This window comes from Entelurus aequoreus, linkage group LG15 (assembly GCF_033978785.1).
Source record: "Entelurus aequoreus isolate RoL-2023_Sb linkage group LG15, RoL_Eaeq_v1.1, whole genome shotgun sequence".
Lineage (NCBI taxonomy): Eukaryota > Metazoa > Chordata > Actinopteri > Syngnathiformes > Syngnathidae > Entelurus > Entelurus aequoreus.
Window position 1 is genome coordinate 39,563,412 of NC_084745.1, and position 22,968 is coordinate 39,586,379.

A 22,968-nucleotide genomic window follows, 5' to 3' on the forward strand; every position below is an offset into this window, starting at 1 on the left:
TGATTGTTGATGATAGATTAACATCACACTTCTATCACTCTGACAATTTAAACAAGGAAGCTCGGACATGGGTGGGCAAAACAGGGACACTGATTGGCAGAATGACGATGATTTTTGTTCAAAATGTGTGGTGAAGTGATAGAAAAATCTGTGAGGCCACACAAATATCAGGGATTGGTTGATTTGAGGGAATTGGCATGGTTGCAACATCTTTCGCTCAAAGCGTCTTATGACTTCTAATGTTACATTTGTAATTTCTCCTCAAAACCAAAATGAAAAGAAAAAAACAGGTTTTGCAATGTGTGCAGAATATTACAATTTGTGTCAACATCTTACTTGTCTCGGAGCAAAACGCCTTCAATGCAGGCACCAAATAGCATCACGCTGCTAAAATCTGAGGTCAACTGTTAAGGAGGATAAATCATTGAAAAATCCAAATCACATCGTATATATGCAATGGACATAATGTGTAGATGTCTACATGTAGTATTGTTTGTAATATTGCATTATCTATTATTGGTGTTATGTATTAGTTACATAATGCATTACTTACATTATGTTTTATTTGCAGTATGAATTACTTGCATTACATATTAGGCTAATGTAACGGAGGCCAGCCAGTGTGGCTAGGCGCACTCCACTCCTTGACAACCTCAAGAGCAGTGCTGGCTACTTTTAGCTCGGTAGCTAGCACGCTCGCCTCTAATACCGGCAACCCAGGTTTGAGTTCCAGGCAGAACAGAAAGCAGGGACTGAATCATGAGGGTTACAGCGGTGAGGTTAATGCAACTACCTTATTTTTCGGACAATAATGCGCACTTAAAATCCTTTAATCTTCTCAAAAATTGACGGTGCGCATTGTAACCCGGTGCGCCTAATGTGCGTATTCACTCTGGTTGTGGTTACTGACCTTGAATCAATTTTATTCGGTACATAGCGTAGTGGTAAGTGTGACAAGGAGATAGTCACACATAAAAGATACGTGTGGACTGCAGGTTAATGCCCCCTGTTCCATAAATGACCCCATCAAGTACAGGTAAGCAAAACTTTGACGTTTCATTGAGAATATAGAACCTTACACATGGCGCTCAAAAATCTGTCAGAATGTTTTAGTACGACCTTGGTAAGCTACGAAGCTGCACCGCTTGATAGATTGTCGGAGCATTATGGCTACCGTAGTCAAACATATTGTGCTTCAACATACAGGTATTATTATGGTGTGTATAAGGACCCCTAAATGGCACCTAATAAGAGACACATTATCAGACGTTTTGTTTCGAATTATTTTGCAAATTCAACTTTTTCTACCTATTGGTTCCTGCTGTTGTGCATTTGGGATCTGCATTAGTCCTGAAAATTTGCGCGTGTTCTCCATTGTAGCCCGCATTGTAGTCAATAAGCTCCTTCTTTTTCTCTCTCCTCTTGTGGAGCATTCATCCTCCGCTGTTGCCATTTTTAATATAAAGTGGTCTACAGTTCTAACTTATATCTGTCAGTAGACTCGCTATGGAAGCGCTAAAAACTACCAGTACAACAAAGATGACGAGGAGAAGATGCTGTTGAAGTGGAGCCACATAAATAAGACCGCCCACAAAACAACACATCCTGAAGAGACAGTCAGAAATCTGGCGAAAGATGGCTTGTAAAACATAATCTATGCAACATTTTGGCCAAAAAAACACCATTACATGTTATGTAGAACACAATGAAGTGTTTCAAACGTACAAAAAAAAATCATAATGTGACCCCTGTAATGCGCCTTATAATCCAATGTGCCTTTCGTATGAAAATAGACCTGAAAAGATCCAATCATCGGCAGTGTGCCTTATAATCGAGTGCGCTCTTTGGTCCGAAAAATACGGTAATAGTGTTAGTTGCATTATTAATTAGTGTTAACAGAGGCCAGCCAGTGTAGCTGGGCCATGTGTACGTTGGTAAACCTCACCCCCTTAAACCTCACTTGCATCCGGGTCACGATGCCACTCTAACCTGCGCGGTTCAGTCCCTGCTTTCTGCTCCGCCAGGGGCTCAAACCTGGGTTGCCGGCATGATATGAATATGCTGGCTACCAAGCTAAAAGCCAGAGCTATCAACATGGTACACAGCACTGCGGTTACGGTTGTCAGGGAGTGAGGTTTACCATTGTACACATGGCTCAGCCACACTTACTGGCCTCTGTTACACAAATACATATTGCAACTACCACTAATCGTTGCATTGTGTTGAGGAAGGCTGTCAAGGTAAACGTGTACAACAAAAAAATAATTACATTAATGATTTGTCAATTGAGATTAATCACACACATTATTTTGAACGCAAATGCCACTTTACTATTTTTAACGCACATGCCACTTTACCTTAAACGTTGATGGTTACCTATAAGGTGTGTCGTTATACCGTTAGTGATTAGGCCAATGCATATGTCAGTGCAAAGATGAGTGATGACAAAATAAAGTTTCAAATGACAAGCAAGTAAAACATTTAAAAAATGCTCCTGTATGACATTCTTACAAAAAAATTGCACGTCCAATTATTGGTCTATTTCTTTAAAGTTCACTGAAATGATAAGTTATGAAGTTAATTGGTAATTAACTGTGATTAATCTGATTAAAATATATTTCCCTTTTCTCAACAAATTTAATTTACCAGTAGTGTGAAAAAACAAGTTGCCTCCATATTAAAGCTATTATCATATTGTAGCGGTTGATTTAAGGACATAATTCACCACACCTGTTATTTGACTTTGTCATCATCTTTCACCGTGCTGTTCTATTGTGTACATGACAATGTTGTTCTTTGTGTGCAGTTAAGAGCGAGTAATTCGGCGCGGCCCCTTTAAGTGGCCGTCAGTAGATTCTCACAAAGGTGGGGGTTTGTTGTTCCCGCGATATTTGAGTGTTTGTGATGAAAGCGTTCATTCTTGCTTGTGCTTTGATGAATAAACGACGCACACGTTTTTGTGTGTCAACTATACTTCAAGTTGTCTAGCTTTCACGCTACGAGCACAACACTGGTGACCCCGACGCTTCACTGTACGGATTCAGTGATTTTTATCGACCATGACGGCGAATGCGGTTTCTTTAAAGCTGCCCGAGTTCTGGGAAACTTCCGCGACCGCATGGTTTGCCCAGGCCGAGGCACAGTTTGCCCTGCGTGGTATCACCGAGGACGACACTAAGTTTTATTATGTCGTGTCCTCCCTCGGGAGCGCGACAGCGACCAGAGTGGTTAACGCCCTTGCGCACCCACCGGAGAGGAACAAGTACCTCACGTTGAAGGCTCACCTCTTACAGACATTTCAACTTTCCGACGCGGAGCGAGCTAACCGCCTTTTTTCGTTGCAGGGGCTTGGCGATTGCAAGCCCTCTGAACTAATGAACAACATGCTAGGCCTCTTAGGTGAGCACAGACCTGGATTCTTCTTCGTGCAGTATTTCCTGAGACTCCTGCCTTCTCAGGTGCGGGCTGCTTTAGCCAACACCACCATTTTGGACTGCCGCAAACTAGCTGCTGAAGCTGATAAGTTTTTTTTAGCTCCCCAACTGTCCTATGTGGCTGCATTCCTTCCGGCTGAGACAGAAATACCCATGGCAGATTCTTCCACTCTCGCTGCTGCTGCGCCCCCCAGGCGGCAACCGGATTCTGGACTATGTTTTTTTTCCACGCAAAGTTCGGGACCAAAGCTAGGCGGTGCCGTCCCCCGTGCAGTTTTCGTGGACCGCCGCCGGGAAACGCCGGGGCCGGCGCTCAGCAGTGGCCATGAGCGTCGGCAGTACTGGCAGGCTGCTCTTCATCCAGGACTCCCTCTCTGGATGACGGTTCCTGTGTGACACCGGCGCGCAGAAGAGCGTCCTGCCAGCATCAAGGTTGGACATGCTGTCTGAGTCACATGGCCCCCCCATGGAAGCGGCCAATGGCAGCCCTATCCGCACTTCTGGAATCGGTACGTGGAACTGTGTTTTGGTGGACAGCGTTTCAGTTGGAACTTTGTGACTGCTAAAGTGACGGTGCCGCTCATCGGTGCAGATTTTCTCTGTGCTTTCGGCCTCCTTGTGGATGTAAAAAACAGGCGTTTGGTGGATGCGATTACGTTCTGCTCGTACAAGTGCAGTCTCAGCGCGACGAACTCCATCAGGCTTTCCAGCATGCTACCCACCGCAGACGTTTTTCTGCGCCTCCTCGCTGAGTTCCCCACCCTGGCGTAGCCCACGTTCTCGTCATCTACCGCCAAGCATGGTGTGGAACACCACATTGCCACCACGGGCCCCCCTGTGCACGCACGAGCCCGGTGCCTGGACCCTGCTAAGCTCTCCATCGCTAGAGCTGAATTCGAGACCATGGAACGCCTCGGGATCATTCGCCGCTCAGACAGCCCGTGGGCGTCGCCCCTCCACATGGTGGAGAAGCCCGGAGGTGGTTGGCGGCCATGCGGTGATTACCGCAGACTCAACGACGCGACTACCCCGGACCGTTATCCGGTCCCCCACATACAGGATTTTTCTGCCAACCTCGCTGGGAAAACTGTTTTCTAAGGTAGATCTCGTCCGGGGCTATCATCAGGTGCCGGTCCACCCCTCTGATATCCCGAAGACAGCGGTCATCATCCCATTTGGACTGTTTGAATTTTTATGTATGCCTTTTGGCCTTAAGAGTGCCGCACAGACTTTCCAGCAGTTGATGGACTCTGTTTTACGTGATTTGCCGTTTCTGTTTGTCTATTTGGACGATATCCTGGTCGCGAGCACCTCTCAGGCCGAGCATGTGACCCACCTCAGGTCCCTTTTTCAGCGCCTTAGCCAACACGGGCTCATTGTCAACCCAGCTAAGTGCCAGTTCGGGTTGTCTGTTATCGACTTCCTCGGACATCGTGTCACGGAGCGTGGGGCAGTTCCCCTCCCAGCGAAGGTTGCTGCCGTCGCAAACTTCCCCCGCCCACTCACGGTTAAGGCTCTTCAGGAGTTCCTTGGCATGGTGAATTTTTACCATCGTTTCATCCCCCGGGCAGCTGACCGAATGCGGCCGCTGTATGAGGCTCTTAAAGGAGCTGCTCCCAAGCACATGGTAGACTGGTCTGACGCACGGCACAGTGCTTTTTTGGGGGTCAAGTCTGCTCTCACTAACGCTACCCTGCTGGCACACCCATTACCCGATGCTCCTATTGCAATTACCACGGACGCGTCAGATTATGCTGTAAGTGCAGTGCATGAGCAGTGGGCGGGTGGCACTTGGCAACCTTTGGCTTTCTTTAGCAGGCAGTTGCGCCCCTGCGAGCGGAAATATAGCACATTTGACCGTGAGCTCCTTGGCCTCTATCTGGCCATACGCCATTTCCGTTCGTTGCTTGAAGGCCGGCCTTTCACAACTTTTGTGGACCACAAACCCCTCACTTTCGCGATGGCCAAGACGGCTGAACCGTGGTCGGCTCGGCAACAGAGGCACCTCTCTTACGTCTCAGAGTTCACGACGGACATCCAGCACCTTGCTGGTAAGAGCAATGTCGTTGCTGATTGCCTTTCCCGAGCCATCGCGAGCGCTGTCCATGTGGGGCTCGATTTTGCACAAATGGCAGTTGACCAGGCCGACAACCCGGATATCCAAGCTCTGAAGGCTGCAGCCACAGGGTTACGGTTGTCTGAGGTCCCATTTGAGGACACAGGGGTTACGCTCCTTTGTGACGTCTCTACCGGTCGGCCACGGCCCCTTGTGCCCGCCATTTGGAGGCGGCGTGTGTTCGACTCCATCCACGGCCTTTCCCACCCTGGGAGGAACCTTCCCAGCGGCTGGTTGCTGCTAAATTTGTCTGGCGTGGCCTGAAGAAAGACGTTAGGGACTGGGCTTCCACATGTGTGGCATGCCAGTGCTCAAAAGTGCACTGCCACACGCGGGCCCCACTGGCACCGTTTACGGTTCCGGAGCGCCGTTTTGACCATGTCAATGTGGACCTGGTCGGGCCTCTCCCATCCTCACGCGGCTGCACATACCTCCTCACGATAGTCGACAGGACCACCCGCTGGCCAGAGGCAGTACCTCTGACGTCCACCACCTCCGCGGAGGTGGCGCGCGCGTTCATTGGTACGTGGGTTGCCCGTTTCGGTACCCCATCGGACATATCATCCGACCGGGGCACTCAGTTCACTTCTGAGCTCTGGGCCGCTGTGGCCGAGAGCTTGGGAGTGAAACTCCACCACACGACGGCGTATCACCCGCAGGCCAATGGTATGTGTGAGCGATTTCACAAGTCCATGAAGGCAGCGCTTAGGGCGTCCTTGAAGGACAGCGCTTGGGTAGACAAGCTCCCTTGGGTGATGCTGGGGCTTCGGACTGCCCCCAAGGAAGACTTGCAATCTTCCTCGGCAGAGTTGGTGTATGGCCAGCCCCTGCGGGTGCCAGGTGACTTTATTCCTAGCACGACTGCACCTTGGTCCGCCGGTAAGCAGCGAGCTGCTCTCCTCGATGCTGCCAAGAGTTTTGCCCCCATCCCCACTTCTCAACACGGCCTTACGCCGTCTTATGTTCCCGCTTCCTTGAGGGGAGCAGCGTTTGTTTTTGTCCGCCACGACGCCCACCGCGGTCCCCTGCAGCCTCCTTACGATGGGCCATTTCGCGTCCTAGAGAGCGGAGATAAGCATTTTCTGTTGGACATCGGGGGTCGGTCTGAAAAGATCACGGTGGACCGGCTGAAAGCGACCCACTTGGATCTTAGTCAGCCGGTTACCACGGCCGTACCCCCGCGCCGGGGTCGTCCGCCCGCTCTACCTAGGCCCCATGATAATGTTATGCATCCTTTTACGCAGGCCCCCGGGACCTTAGACAGTACAGGTACCCTTCCGGACCCCCTACTGACTCCCCAGCGTTTGTACCACTCCGGCGCACCCGGTCTGGTCGGCCCGTCCGTGCCCCTGTCCATTGACAGTTTGTTTTCCTTTGTGATGGCGAATTCTGGGGGGACGTGTGTAGCGGTTGATTTAAGGACATAATTCACCACACCTGTTATTTGACTTTGTCATCATCTTTCACCGTACTGTTCTATTGTGTACATGACAATGTTGTTCTTTGTGTACAGTTAAGAGCGAGTAATTTGGCGCGGCCCCTTTAAGTCGCCGTCAGTAGATTCTCACTAAGGTGGGGGTTTGTTGTTCCCGCGATATTTGAGTGTTTGTGATGAAAGCGTTCATTCTTGCTTGTGCTTTGATGAATAAACGACGCACACGTTTTTGTGTGTCAACTATACTTCAAGTTGTCTAGCTTTCACGCTACGAGCACAACAATATACTGTATATCTGGCGTATGACACCGAAAGACTTCCAAAGTTTGCGAGTAAATAGATATGATCAAAATAGTATCAATATCACTGAGAATCCGAGCCAATCTGAGAGATAATGAGCTAGCCAGACACGCCATTGTGTGACGTAGAGGTAGGGACCACAGATCCCTTCATCACCAACAACAATGCAAATCATGCAGACTTTGTGAGAGCCAACGATTAATTTGGGAAAAAATTACGATCCATAAACTTATATGTTGATCCTGAATATAAGGAGGATGATCTACAAGTTTTGGAAGCTCTGCTAAACTGACCCAGCTTTAGTGAAACACTAAGCATCATGTATCAATATTGCTAAGTGCTAAACAAGAAATACAAACTACAAACAGAACAAAACAATAGCTTACGGTACAATGTCTGCTCTTACTTTGATGAGGACTGATAGGATGATCGTCCCGTTTATATGAATAATGAATCATGATGCACACGAAGGGTTAACAAGGAAAAGTCTCCCTGCACACACCATCAATCTCTGGGTATGAATTGAATGTCACAAATTAACAACTTCTAGATTCATGGCTAAATCCTCCTAATATCGAGATGAGAGGCATGATTTATAATGTAGAATAACTTTGACGAGCCGAGACGCGATGATGCGGGAGCAGCAGGACATCGCGGTCAGCTCACAGTAAAACAGCAGTGGACTAGTGAGCTGTGTGTTATCAATCTGCCACTAAAAATAGTTTGTCTGCGTTAGCGTTTATAATAACAACATCGCTAGTATTTGGTTAATATTCAGGTCACGATATGTACAGTATATAGAGTATTGTTGGCGGGTTTTGGATGGTAATTTATAGGTTTTGTGGGCAGAATAGAGAGCCTCCATTGACTACATTGTTAGCAGAGTTTTTATGTATTTATGACTTATAATGCATAAAAAAGTGTGTTCATGTCTTATATAAGAATAATATAAGGATTGTGAATGATAGAATGCACATCTCTAATTGTAGCATATTTTCAGTATGACTGATACTATGGTCAAAGTGCAGAAGTGTTACTCCAGTGACGTCAATCTACAGAAATTACCAAAAATGTTTGGAGCGGAATATCCAAAATGGCTGACTGAATTTGTGGAATTTTGTAATGTTTGGACTGTATTTTCACATATTTTGCAGATTGTAAATACAATTGGATAAGTTTAATGGATACAATGAAAAACAATTACGGTCGGTAAGCATATAAAGTCAACTTGCTTTTCTACTCCACTGGTACTTTTAAGAAATATCCATTCCTTTTTTCATCAATGATACTGGTCATAAGTCTGTCGAGCTTCAGTATCACATTGAAACGTATTAGGATACAGATAATAGAAGTGGTAAAGATGGCCAGGATGGTTCCAATTGGGATGGATTTTTGGGCATCCTTCAAATCACCTGATCGGTTTGAACCGGCCATTATTCCTAACAAAGAGAGAAAGGTCAAAAACACAAGGATGATTTTTATTTTTTAATCACCGCACATTACATATACTGTAATAACACTCTCACCTGTGACAGAGGGAAAATAGATTCCCACAAGCAGCGTGAAGAAGGTAGCGATATCATTGACCACATATGGCATGTAGATATCCTGGGTGGCATCACTTCCTCCCGCAGAAGACAATTTCTTGTTTTCGTCCAACAAACCCAGAGGACCATACACTGACCACATGTTATCTGGAAGACAAGCACGAATATAAAAACAAAGGCCTCAGAAACTCGTTCAGCAAACTTGTTTGTCTCGATGACCCTCGCCTTTGGTTGACTCATGTCGACAACCGCTTATTTTTCGACGCAACTGAAACCAAAACTATGTATTGTTTACACATTTACTTGTGATTTTGTTCAGACATAATGAAAATGTATGATATAAAAATATTTTTGTTTGTTGACATATTTTCCTACATTAGTGTATATTTTATTTATATTGTTGTGTTTTCATATGATATTTTATACTATTATCTAACAGAGTTTTTGATAAAAAATAATGGTGGAATCTTGGGATATATGATATTCTGGCTGTTAAAAAAACAACATCATAACTGAAGAACGTGACCACAAAACTTGATAAGATCTGAACCGTGGATTTTGTGAACTGTTCCACCCTTACTATCAATTGTTGTTCAAACCGTAACCTAAGCGTCGCTACAAGGATGGTGCGGCATGGATTTAGCAGACTGGATTTAAAGGTGCCATTTCTAATCATTTCATGTCAAGTCATTAAATGGCCCTGATATGTCAAAAAGCATTAATAAATCATGTTCTTTTCGAATACCTTTATAACTGATAAACAGTGTTGGGACAAACGCGTTACTGTAACGCCGTTAGTTTCGGCGGTAACTAGTAATCTAACGCGTTATTTTTTATATTCAGTAACTCAGTTACCGTTACTACATGATGCGTTACTGTGTTATTTTACGTTATTTTTTATGTAGTATCGGCTAGAAACAGAAGATCTGAATGTGTTTTATTGGAGCGCTGCGGTGTCGTCCTTCTGTGTCACAAGGAAAAGAAAAGGCGTGCTTTGTGTGGGTGGGGATGGGGGGGGGGCTCCCAGACCGTAGTTGAGGGGCGCAGGGGAGACGTTCCTCCAGGGCCTATGTACTTCGGGGCTAACAACCTTCACTTTACCCGGAAGTGGGTCTTTACAGCTGAGGGTGAATGACGAGGCCGGCGGTTTGTTGCAACTTTGTGACTTTATTGAACGCAGCCATCCACCAAGCTAGAGCACCTGCACGCACTCACTGTCGCTGCTCCCTCACCTCTCTCGCCCACTCACTCACTGACGTCACTCACCTCACATGCTGTCATATCTTAAAGGGCCACACACACACACACACACACACACACACACACACACACACACACACACACACACACACACACACACACACACACACACACACACACACACACACACACACACACACACACACACACACACACATACGCTACTCTCATAACAACTAACAAGACATCATGGCGAAGCCAGAAGTCGAGTTTCTTAACATGGATACATTCTCAATACTTTTCTTTTGTCGAGCACAAAGAAAATAACATTTTAGTTAAATGTAAGTTGTGTCTTGGATCAAAGATCCTATCTACTTAAAGTTAAAGTTAAAGTGCCATTATGTTGCAGCTATTTAAAATAGTTTTTGTCAATTTGTTCTGGCCTGAAATAAATTGGCCCTTTGAAACATATCTTTGTCTTTGTGTGTTGTATGTAGACCACATTGCTTTCGGAGTTCAGTGATGCAAATGTATGTCAAGTTGATCAACAGATTGTATTATTCTCCAGTGCAGTACTGAAATTAAGGCTAAAAGGGCATAATGGGAGCCTTAAAAAGAAAAAGAAGAAAAAAAAGAAGTAACTAAATAGTTACTTTTCACAGTAACGCATTACTTTTTGGTGTAAGTAACTGAGTTAGTAACTGAGTTACTTTTGAAATAAAGTAACTAGTAACTGTAACTAGTTACTGGTTTTCAGTAACTAACCCAACACTGCTGATAACGGTAGTTCAGCCGGGATATGCTCATTTCAAAATTAGATTTACAGCCAAGAAATATTGTTATTGTTTTAATTTCGATTCCCCGCCCTCCACCGTTTGACCAATTAGAAAGAGTGTGTCACATCCAGGTTGCCAGTTACGCACCGCTCTCTTCGTCGAGCTACTTCCACTGGTAAAGTTACTAAACATGTCAGACCTTAGTAAATTTAAAAGGCGTCGTTACGATTCTCAATGTATTCATGACATCAGTCTGTTTGTATGCTGGAATGTTAGTGGTCTTAGATCACTGGTCATCCTGCGGTTGGCTGTGATCTACTTGTACAATACAATATATTTCGTGAATGTTGGGTCAAACCTGAAATGACTCCACTTGTAAGTCCAGGGATGCCTTGGATCTTGGTTACGTTGTTGTTCTGGAAATATTCGTTGCAGGTAGCATTGAGCTCAGGACCCTCACAGAACAACTTCCACAGCTGGGTAATAACGGTCACATTATCGATTATGTCAGTCTTAAGACATTTGTCAAAGTTGTGGTTCTGCAGGGTGCGATTCCCCAACATGCAAACACTATGAAGAAGGAGGGAAGACAGTTATCATTCAATTTATGGCCATTACAATGTGTACTCTATGATAATATTTGGCTGCAACTATACAGTCAATGATGTATACTGGACCCACGGGAAGTCAGGTGGTTCAAAGATGGTTTTGATGACTCCAGCGTAGATGGAGAGGATGGACAGAAAGACACAAGCCAGGAATACGAGAGCAAGCTTGTTGACATATTTGACTCCCACAAAGACGACCACAGACATAAGTGTAAGGCAGCATGTGCCGTAAACACGCATGTTGTTCAGGAGGGCCTCCACCTGATCCTCCTTCTTTTCTGCCACAAAGATGGCCGCCTTAGGCACGATGTAAGTCTGAAGGAGATCAAATCCATACTTTAGGTTCCACTTTTTAAGCAATAAAAGGAAGTGGACCAGGACTTTATTATTTGTGTGTTTCCTCACCAGTAGAATCTCTATAGTACCCAGGATGTACATTGAGCCAGCAAATGTCGTACCCAGATAAAAGCAAAGGCCCACAGCTCCACCAAACTCAGGACCAAGTGATCTAGAGATCATATAGTAGGAGCCCCCAGCTGGGGAACAAAAGACAAAAGCAGTGAGCTTTCAGCACAAAAGTAGTCACAACTACACATGAAGCTGTATGCAGTACAATACTTTACTTTTCACAATGTTTTTTTGTCTTTTGCAACTCATTTTGCAAAGTGTGTGTGTGTGCATGATAGCTCCAGCGTCTACTAGGAAAACAATTGCAGTGCAATTTGCTACTTAGATTTTAAGAGCTAAAGACTTCTTCGTCATTAAAAGTTTGGTTTAGGAACACAAATAATTATGCAAACAAAGACAAGTAGAAGATAAATACAGCGGTTTACAGTTTTGCCATTGTTCAGTAGAGATTGAAACAACGCTACACACTGGAAATTTTAACAGTGCACTTCAACCAGTGAGGAACTTGGTCTTACTAAAAAATTAAACAATCCTTCACACTCTTTAAACTCTTACTGTTGCACTTTAACTGTATCCTATACTTTAATAAAAATAAAACAAAAAGTGTCTGAAGCTTGTTTTTTATTGGTTCTCAGCATAATATAAAAATAAAATGAATTCATTTTTGATGAGCTATACTCATATATTACACCAATTTGCTTTGTCATCTATAAAGCAGAGCTTACACAGCTTATAGCGCTATACAAGTACAACCCATTTACCATTTATATTACAGTATATTGACCTATCCTTATCCATCTTTAATGTACAAAATTTATCAAGATGGCCCTTGTATCTCTCAGTTCTATATTTTTATTTGACAATTGTACTAATTCGACAATAAATTTGGAAGCAGTTTGTAGTTAATTAGGTTTCATTTGGAAATTCATTAAAGCTAAAAATGTAAGCAGTTCTATGTTTTGACTCTTTCTTTTCTTACTGTACAGAGGTATGCACGAAACGGTGACCCTAATTCTGAGGTAGGTACTAAACTGTGACCCTAATATGGTCAGTATTAGGGTACTAAACCGTGACCCTAATACTGAGGTACTTACCGAACCGTGACCACAATACTGAGGTACGTACTTAATCTTGACCCTAATACTGAGGTACGTACTAGACTGTGACCCTAATACTGAGGTACGCACTAAACCGTGATCCTTATACTGAGGTACGCACGAAACCGTGACCCTAATATTGAGGTACCTACTAAACCGTGACCCTAATACGGAGGTACTTACCGAACCGTGACCACAATACTGAGGTACGTACTTAATCTTGAGCCTAATACTGAGGTACGTACTAGACTGTGACCCTAATACTGAGGTACGCACTAAACCGTGATCCTTATACTGAGGTACGCACAAAACCGAGACCCTAATATTGAGGTACCTACTAAACCGTGACCCTAATACTGAGGTACTTACCGAACCGTGACCACAATACTGAGGTACGTACTTAATCTTGATCCTAATACTGAGGTACGTACTAGACTGTGACCCTAATACTGAGGTACCTACTAAACCGTGACCCTAATACTGTGGTACTTACCAAACCGTGACCCTAATATTGAGGTAAATAGAAAACCGTTACCCAACACTGAGATACGTACTTAACTGTGACCCTAATACTGAGGTGCGTACTAAATCGGGACCCTAATATTGTGGTACTTACCAAACCGTGACCCTAATACTGAGGTACGTACTATACAGTGACCCTAATACTGAAGTACGCATTAAATGGGGACCCTAAAACTGTGGTAGATACCAAATTGTGACCCTAATACTGAGGTATGTATGTGATTGAAAAACAGTACACATATCAGGAAGATAGGCATATTATATAAAAAATACAGTTTTCTCAAATAGTGTAAAAGGAATGTTTGTATTTACATATCAGAAGGAGAAGTAGCAGGGGGAATCAGTGTTGACAATTTAGCCACTTTGTTTCAGACCCCTCTAAATTGTCTTTTTCAAAAAAGTGACTGACAGCAAAAAAAAATGTTTGTCTCATTGGAGACTTTTGGAGACTAACATGAAAGCATGAAAGCACATATCACTCTTCTCAACGAGCAGCAGATGCTAGATTGCCATAATCATTCAATAATCTAGAAAAATAAGTATTATAAGCATTAGTAGGGCTGGGGGATTAATAAAAAAATAATCGAAACCGACATTTAAAACTTTTAACCGGAAACTGAAAACTGTCTAGCAGGCCACAGGTGTTTGTTTGCACCCAGCGACGAAGACTAACAGAGCAGAGGTCGTTATGTGAGGATGTACAGTAAGTGCATGAGTAACAAAGCATCATAGAGTACCTGGCACAACACCATTGGTGGCAATGGCACTCATGGATATTGCGGTCAGCATGGTCTGAAAGGACAACAGAAACAAAACCATCAACATCAAACACCACAAACTAAACTCTTGTGTGTGTGCCATCAATCATAAACTAGTGACTTTGACTGAACTGTCACGTTTGCAACATATTAATAACATTTTTAGCATCAACAACAACACAATTTCCATACAACGTACTTGTATAATTCTGTTACTTGAGTGGGTGAAGGCAAGGTTTAGCCTATTAAAATGTGTCTTAAAGGCTTAAGTTCTTAAGTCTGTTGGATTGGTCATGGATACAAGCTTTTCTGTGAAATCAATCATTATGGATACTGAAGTTTCAGCAGCCGGTTATCTAAGCACTTCTCAATGAGGAGATTAAGGAAGGACAGAGCACAAGAGAACACGGACATGAACTTGAACTGACACAAAAGAAGAGAAAGCATGAAGGTGAGACAATGGGAAACAAAAAGAAAAGCAAGGAGGAGTAGACAACACCGTCAGGGAAAATCTGTGACTATCCCTGACTGGGATAAACCTCCGGTTCTTTGCTGGACATCCGGTTTAAAATGGCAGAAAAGCTGGAGTAAAGCCAATTAGCTGTTAATTTTACCTCTCACTTCCATGGAAATCCAAAGCAGCTACGTGACTTTTTCATGTCTACTTGACCAGAAATAAACAATAGTTTAATAATAAACTTGGGAAAGTTGCAGGAGGTATATAAGTTCATCACAAACTAAACTGTAACATGAATTGTATATTTAGTACAGAGCAGTGATTGCAAAACTACTGTAACATGTACAAGTAAATATTTAGTGATGATTGTTGAACAATGTCCTTAGTGTGTCTCTCTAAACAAAACTAGAACACGTTCTAGTGCATAATTAGTCATTGAAATGTAAACTGAATGACCACTTTTTTTAACATTTGAGGTCTTCCCTTGCAGTCTTAGAGAAGCCACCACTGGTACATAGGACACAATGTGAAGGGTAAGTATAAGAGATCGACCGATATGGTTTTTAAGGATACCGGTATTGATTATTAGTAGGGAAGGAGACCAATATTTGATTTTTGAAGCCAATATTCAGTTACAGTAGAAATGACGTATTAGCGTCAACATTTTGAATAATACTATTACAAATTCTAACACAACAAGGGGTGTTACAGGGTTAACATTGTTAGAATGCCTAAAGCATGTTTATATAAAACAAATAAAAAGTACAGGAGTTCCTTGGCACAGTTGCACTTCTTATAATGTTAAACATTGTTTTAAATAAATAAATACTTCCCTAAAGAATATCAGCAATATGATATACTATTCAACACCATGTAGTTGATCTAGGGTTATATGATGCACTTCCATTATGTCTTGAACCTCTCTATACTACTCTTTTTTTTAAAAGAAACTTTGGAAGACAACTTCAGTACACAGAATGGGGACGGCGTGATGATGACATTATTCCAAATTCTCAAGTGTTGACAGACCATTTTATACTTTATGTACTTTATATTTTGATATAAAGTACAAAACGTAATGTACAGATCATCAAAATGTACATAATTATCTAAATCTACAAATCCCGCACAACTGTGCTTTGCTGTTCTGCATCGTCTCGTGTTGCACAAACTATTCTCTACCCTTTTCGTGTGTCCCTGCAATAAAACTAGACTGAACTTAGGTTTTGTAAATCTCTCTCTCAACCACACAAACATGCTTCTACTCTAATGGACTGTTTCTACAGTATATTGATATTTTGATTCACAGACACGTCGACTTAAAACGAGCAAGCAGAGCAGCCCCTTATTATGTCCATTAAGTTTTTACGGTATTCTGCTCATAGTAATGTTGCTATTAGTTGTGACATGTAGAGGACTGGGATGTTTATTACAATTTTCATATTTCTACATACCTTGGACACATCTATACAACCTGAAAACTCTGCAAAAGAGCTTGGCTTTTGATTGGCCCTGCCTCCTACCTATGCTGGGTTTGCGTGACCAATCAGATAACGCAGTGGGAGGGACAATGCTTAAGGCAGAGAGGCGCGACTGCATCGGAGTCAAAATAACCGGTTATAAATGGGCCCGTTGGATCAAAAAAGGCATTGTTAGATTATTGTTTCATTTAAAATTGTGAAAATAAAGGTGAATATTACTACTTATGATCAATACTAAAACAAGAGGAAAAAAACGATAAAAAGAGGCCAATACCGATATCGATCGAGGCCCGGTAAGTATGTGGGTGTGGAAATTGAAACGGTCATTCAAGTATTCCATTTGAGCCACATCCTGTTTCTGTTTGGTGCAACTGGAATATAAACATTTAATAATAATTTAACTACTATATTTCTGCCAGACAATAAAGTGGCTGAGCAAATTATGACTAGAAAAAAAAAGATTCTAACCAATTTTCTTGATCTATCAACCGTCGTGTGGATTGTTGAAAATGTGTTCGAACATTATTGAAGAAAAACTACAGCATATCGTTTCAAGATTTAACATTTGCGTTTACTGCTGGAGGTTAGTAGACCTTTGGTGCACAAACTTTGAACTCAGAGCGAATATACAATTTGGATCATCTGCACAGTCAGATGTGATCCAAGCAGTCAAAATGAACATTAATCTGACTAAGCCGAGTCCACTTATTATGTAAAAGCAGTGATGCAGCAAAGAACCTTTCAAATGCACTTAATATAAGTAATGGCAGCTTCTGCTTCAGCAGAGTTTAATGGTGACTTCAATCTCTGATGAATCCATAACATTCTGTGGTTTACAGATCAGTCTTATTGAACATAGACATGATATGATCTATAGAAAAATGTAAGACATTACTTTCTCTCTGTGTGTGTGTTTGTTTGTGTGTGTGTGTGTGTGTGTGTGTGTGTGTGTGTGTGTGTGTGTGTGTGTGTGTGTGTGTGTGTGTAGTATTTCATGATAAGGAAGGAAGTAAAAAGCATTCATCTGAGATGTTGCTCAAGGTTCCTGCCTGTACTTTCACTGATTAATATGAAGTAATCCATTGTCTGGCTGCGGATTGTCAAATATCAGCAGTGTGTGAGAGCCAACATCGCACTATGACACTTTGCAGATGGACGGATTACATGTTAAGCAGTGGAAATGCTGGTGCTTCATTACTGCACACACACACACACACACACACACACACACACACACACACACACACACACACACACACACACATTACATTACGTAATCTTGCAATTGACTGCTCTATCACTTCAATGTACATATCCTGATGAAACACAAATGCTTCACAGGTCAAGACTGAGGTCAGCTCTAAGATTAGTTTCTACAAGGATTATGGGTAAGCGGACCAATCTAAATATCGAAATAATCGATATCAGGGGTAGTATCACTATCTGACTAAATTGATATTTTTCAGTATTTTGTTAATTTTATATTTGTTGAGTTGTTGTGATGTTCAGATTATGGATATTGTTATATTTATATATACAGTGGTACCTCAATTGACAGATAATATCAGATGAGCTGTCTGTCGTCTTTTTGTTTGCTTTAGGTTTTGAGCCTTATTTGTGTTACCAGCTTGTGTCCACAGTTTACAGCCAGAGATTGACACAATCCTGTCCTCCAACCATCAGAACTAAGAAGGTTAGTGCAAAAGAGAAAATGCAGATGTTGGAATCAGAGAAACAAACCATTCTGTTTTTTTTGTCCTGTCCAGCTTCTCAGGCAAATCATATTGTTGATGTAGATGCCAAAATCAGCTGTACTTAAAAAAAAAATAAAAAATTCTGGGATACTCTCTTGTTGCCTATTTGTATTTGACTTTATTAAATGGATTTATATTATTATTTGACGCAGCCGGGATAGATAGGGGATAGGGGATAGAAAGAGAAAGAGAAAGGAAAAAAAGGAAGACGGGGAAATTGCGGGGACAAAAGTGGAATAAGACAGAGACAACAACAAACAACAATAATAATAACAACCACAACAACAACAGAACAGCATCAGCAAATACATGTACAAATATGATACAAAAAGTGATAGCAAAGAAGCAGTTAGTGAAGTGAATATTAATAACACAATGACAATAAACATGCACCTGGGGATAGGTTGATTAGGGCCAATTTAGCGTTGCCAGTGTGTGAATGTGAGTGTGAATGTTGTCCGTCGATCTATGTTGGCCCTGCGATGAGGTAGCGACTTTTCCAGAGTGTAGCCCGCCTTCCGGCCATGTGCAGCTGGGATAGGCTTCAGCACCCCCCGCGACCCCGTATGGGACAAGCGGTAGAGAATGGATGGATTATTACACTACAAATGGAGCAATACAAATACCAATAGAAATAGCACTATTGATAATGAATAATAACAATAATTACCTCTATTATCAACAATACCATTGTTTCAAATGTAACAATGCATACAGGTATATGTAATAACTTTAAATACAAAAGATAGCAGATCATTGGAGGGGAAGAAAGAGAAGCGAACTGTATTAACCTTATAGATTGTTATAATAGCAATAGGTTAAGCTTTGTCAGTGTGCCGTGTGTGACTTAGTCTCCCCGAGGGGAACAACGTAAATATATGTGTGATGAAACATGATTATATGGGTCACTGCATGTATGCATATGTGCTTGTATATGCACAGTATGTGTATACCGGTATGTATGTTTCTACAGTGAATGTGCGTGTGGATATATGAACTTTGAGTGTGTAGGTATGTACTGTATTTGTGTATGTATGTGGGAGCGTAGGTACCTATGTGTGCGTGTATGTATGTACAGATATATATGTATGAATAATTGTGTGTATTGTGAGTATATATGTGTATTTGTATGTACAATATATTTGTCTCCCAGTATGTGTAGAAGTCAAAGTACGGCCCCAGCCACCCAGAGAGCACAATCCATAACAGCAGGTGCTGCGCCTAGGGAACTGGGAACCCCAGAGTCGGGGCCCACCCTGCCGCCCGGAAGGGCCAGCAGCAGGCCATAGACAGATGTGCCCGGCAGAAAACAAGGCATGGGAGAAGCAGGGGACAGCCAGCCACCAAGCCAGCGAGAGACCACACCACACGCGGGCAGAAAGGCGGGATGCCCCATCTCGAGGGGCCCAGAGACTCCCGCAACTGGACGGGAAGACCGCAGGGGCAGGCCCGGGCCAACACCCAACAAGCCAACCAACACGACAACAAATGAGAACGAAGCCGCCGTGTTTGCCAACCACCACGTGCACGCGCTGCCACACGTCACAACATTTGCCACCGTCCCGCACCGGACCCAGCAGCCACGGGCGCCCAAACTGCAAAAAAACGACAGCAGAAACAGCGGCTACAATACCCCCAGACAGCCAGCACCCTCTACTGACCCCAACTCCATCCACAGCCCAGCCAATCGAGCCATTGGACATCCACCCCGGCCAACCAAACATGCCAACGCCAACCACGACCAGCGCCACAGGTCCATACGGCTCCAGGGACCGCCACCGAGAGGCGAACAGTACGCAGCCTCCACGGGTGGGGAAGAAAATGACCTGCAACTCAGCACGCAGCAGACACACAAGCCAACCCACCATCAGTCCGACCGCCCCAAGCATGCCCGTAGATCCCACCTACATGCACTCCACTAACCCCTCTCTAAAAAAAAAAAAAAAACAGGCCTGGTCGCCACCTGTGCCCAGCGCCACCAAACCCCGCAACCCATCCCGCACGTTCTGGCCCCCCCGCTCACCACCCACCAGGCATCCCATCCGGCTAAAGGCCATAAGGGCCCAGCCCCGCACCCACAGCCGGCATGCCATGGCACCTCAGCTGCTATCAGCAATGCAACGACAACGGAAGTGTAGATAAAACATGTTAAAAGAGAAAGGAAGCAGATAGTAACAGTAAATGAACAAGTAGATTAATAATCCATTTTTACAGTTGGTCCCTCATAATGTTGACAAAATAATAGAATGATAAGCGGTAGAAAATGGATGGATGGATGGATAAATGACACAATATGTTACTGCATACGTCAGCAGACTAATTGGGAGCTTTTGTTTGTTTACTTACAACTAAAAGACAAGTTGTCTAGTAAGTTCACTATTTTATTGAAGGACAAACTTGCAATAAGAAACATATGTTTAATGTACTGTAAGATACTGGTACACTAGTACATACTATGTTCAGTACAATATTTCTAAAAGTTTGTTTTACTTTTTAAAAGGCATGTTACAAAATAAAATGGTGATATTTTGGGAGGCCCAAACACAGATCGAAACTGATTTCAATTGATTTCATTGAGGGACATATTTGAGTTACAAACCCAGTCATGGAATCAATTGAACCTGTAAGTTGAGGTACTAATGTATTATAAACTTATGGAATAAATCCTTGGACACAGGCAGACTTTGACTTTGGAGGAAAATATAAATTATTTGAATGAGAGCAACAGTAGTTTTTGCTTTTATGTACTTCTTTTGCACGATTGACTATTTGGCTAAGACAATTGTATTTAATAAAATGAAATAATTGCATTGTTTTGTTGATATGCTTACCGTACATTGTCTTATATGGTATGATGTATTGTTTTTATATTGTTTATTAATTTATTTGTACACAAGTAAGTCCTGTCCATGCAATTCTTTTCACAAACAAGTTTTTTGACACAAATGTTCATTTGCCTAAAATCTTTATCCTGTGTTTTTATTGTGATTATAATTAGGATCAACAAATTATAGGCAAAAACACTAAATCATTCAATGATGTCAAGTAAAAAGTATATTGGCAATACTTGCCCTGTTGGTATCAGATTGATAAGAAAACAACATAGTAGGTTTGGACATTTGACTAAATGTCCTTGATCAAATATGCGTAAAACTAACCTTTTGAAATTTTACGTTTAGGGATTTTTGATAAGTGCCATAAAAATTAGATGTTGAATCATACCTGTACCAATTTTTTCTACTATAATGATATCAGATCAGAATTTCACCCAAATAAAAGTCTAATATTCAGTATGCGTGGTTATGTGAGCTCTATTGACGAGCGAGTGATGACGTCATCAAACTGTGCCATGTTGAACAGGGTAACAAGCTTGCTAGCGTAGTATGTCTGCTGTCTGAAATTAATACCCCTTGGATTGTAAATATCAGGATTGTAAACAAAGTGTGGAACAGGAACCCGGATATCAAATATTGGTGAGAAAGCCAATATTGAGCATCCCTGATTATATTTCACTGGAATGGTTTGAACTCTGTTTTGATGTTAGTAAAGTCCAAATAATAATATGCAGAGCCACAGCAGAAGTCTGTGTGGATGTAGACAACATGCTGTTCTTCTTCAGGTCACTAACTAAGAGAGATTCAAACAATACTGCCTCTGCTTGCAGCAGTCAAAAACTGGACTTAGAATACAGATGATGAAAGCATCCTTGGTTTGTAGTGTTCTGAGTGTTTGGCAGGAGTATTTTGGACTTTAGTATACTCACACACGAGCAGCACAAGCCAACAATGGCCAAGGACTCTAAAATACCAGCTGTGCCCACAATCCAGGTAAGACGAAGAAACAGGATTACTCCCAGAATGTTCTGGATGCAGGGGAGATAGACGCCCATGAATGTCCCCATCTGAGGGCTCTGTTAGAAGGGAGAAATACATGGAAGGAAAGCTTGGTTTGAGATGACGCTTGTGATGATGTACTTTTGACTTTAAAAAAAGACAACTTTAGACACGAAAAAAGGGTCAAAGGTCAAACACAGAAAACATCATTTCGGTAATTACACAATGCCCAACAGTTAGCTCTGTAGAAAAAACACCACCTGAAAGTAAAACTGACTCTTAAAATCATATTTATAATTCTGTCTGTCATTCACTATACACAAGAACACGTCTTTTACTTTTCTTTGCGTTCTAAATAGTAAAAACACACTCGCACAAGTCAGCTAACAATGCAAGTAATTTGGATTCTATATTCTGCCTATAAAGCCCTAAAAAATATCCAAAAATATGCATATTAACTAAGCTGTAGCAACATTGTTATTGTAGGAGCTAACACAAGGGAAAGACTTTTCTGGCGTTGTGACAGCGCCTCAAGCTAATATCAAGCTGAGAAGTTTGCTAGCTACTAGAGTTGCTGCTGCTGAATCTTCTTTGGGTTTAAAAAAGTTTGAAACTTAGAAATTCTACACCCTACCAGCTAAAAATGCAGGCCGACTGAATCAGTGGATATAGTGTCTCTTAACTTGACGAAGTCGCTAAGAAAACAAAGCGGAATGCTTGTTTCCTCCCACATTTTTTTTTTTAGGATAGAGGATTATGTTGAATTTATCATCCAAACGGGAACACAAGTCTTCTGCTGAAAGATATAACCGTCAATCAGTCGTCATCCCAGTGAAAGCGGACATTGATATGTTTTCTCATGTTAATAATAGTGCTACATGAGGGTTTACAGTTTCACTATAGCTGGATCAGCGTAACACTCAACTTCTAAAACTCGTAGCGCATCATCCATATATTTAGGAGTAAACAGATAAAGTCCTGGATCATTATTTGTCCCAAAATAGACATTGTTGGCTCTTACCAAGTCTGCAATGATTAGTGGTAGTTGACAGATGTAGCCTTCGTTGTTATATAGGTGGAATAGGTCAATCCCCATTACCTGCATTGTTAGCCGCCTTGTGCAAGCAGTTCTTTACCATTTAGAATGCACAGGAAAGGTAAATACGTGTGTTCTTGCCTTATAAGGATTGTGATTATGGACAAAATAAAAAAAGTGCAGTTTTCCTTTAAGAATGTCACAGT

The 22,968-nt window shown here is 42.4% G+C and overlaps 1 protein-coding gene across 6 annotated transcripts in view; it reads right to left on the bottom strand.

Moving 5' to 3' along the window:
• The window catches only part of slc12a7b (solute carrier family 12 member 7b), a 148,623-nt gene that overhangs the window by 32,641 nt on the left and 93,014 nt on the right, over positions 1-22,968 (bottom strand). For all 6 annotated transcript variants that reach the window (XM_062021515.1, XM_062021519.1, XM_062021520.1 and 3 more), the window contains exons 4-11: positions 21,657-21,803; positions 14,181-14,235; positions 11,822-11,952; positions 11,490-11,731; positions 11,167-11,378; positions 8,812-8,979; positions 8,626-8,724; positions 337-394 (exon numbers count right to left, since the gene is read on the bottom strand). In XM_062021515.1, coding sequence (XP_061877499.1) covers positions 337-394; positions 8,626-8,724; positions 8,812-8,979; positions 11,167-11,378; positions 11,490-11,731; positions 11,822-11,952; positions 14,181-14,235; positions 21,657-21,803 — 1,112 coding nt within the window. The remainder of the gene's footprint in view (positions 1-336; positions 395-8,625; positions 8,725-8,811; positions 8,980-11,166; positions 11,379-11,489; positions 11,732-11,821; positions 11,953-14,180; positions 14,236-21,656; positions 21,804-22,968) is intronic.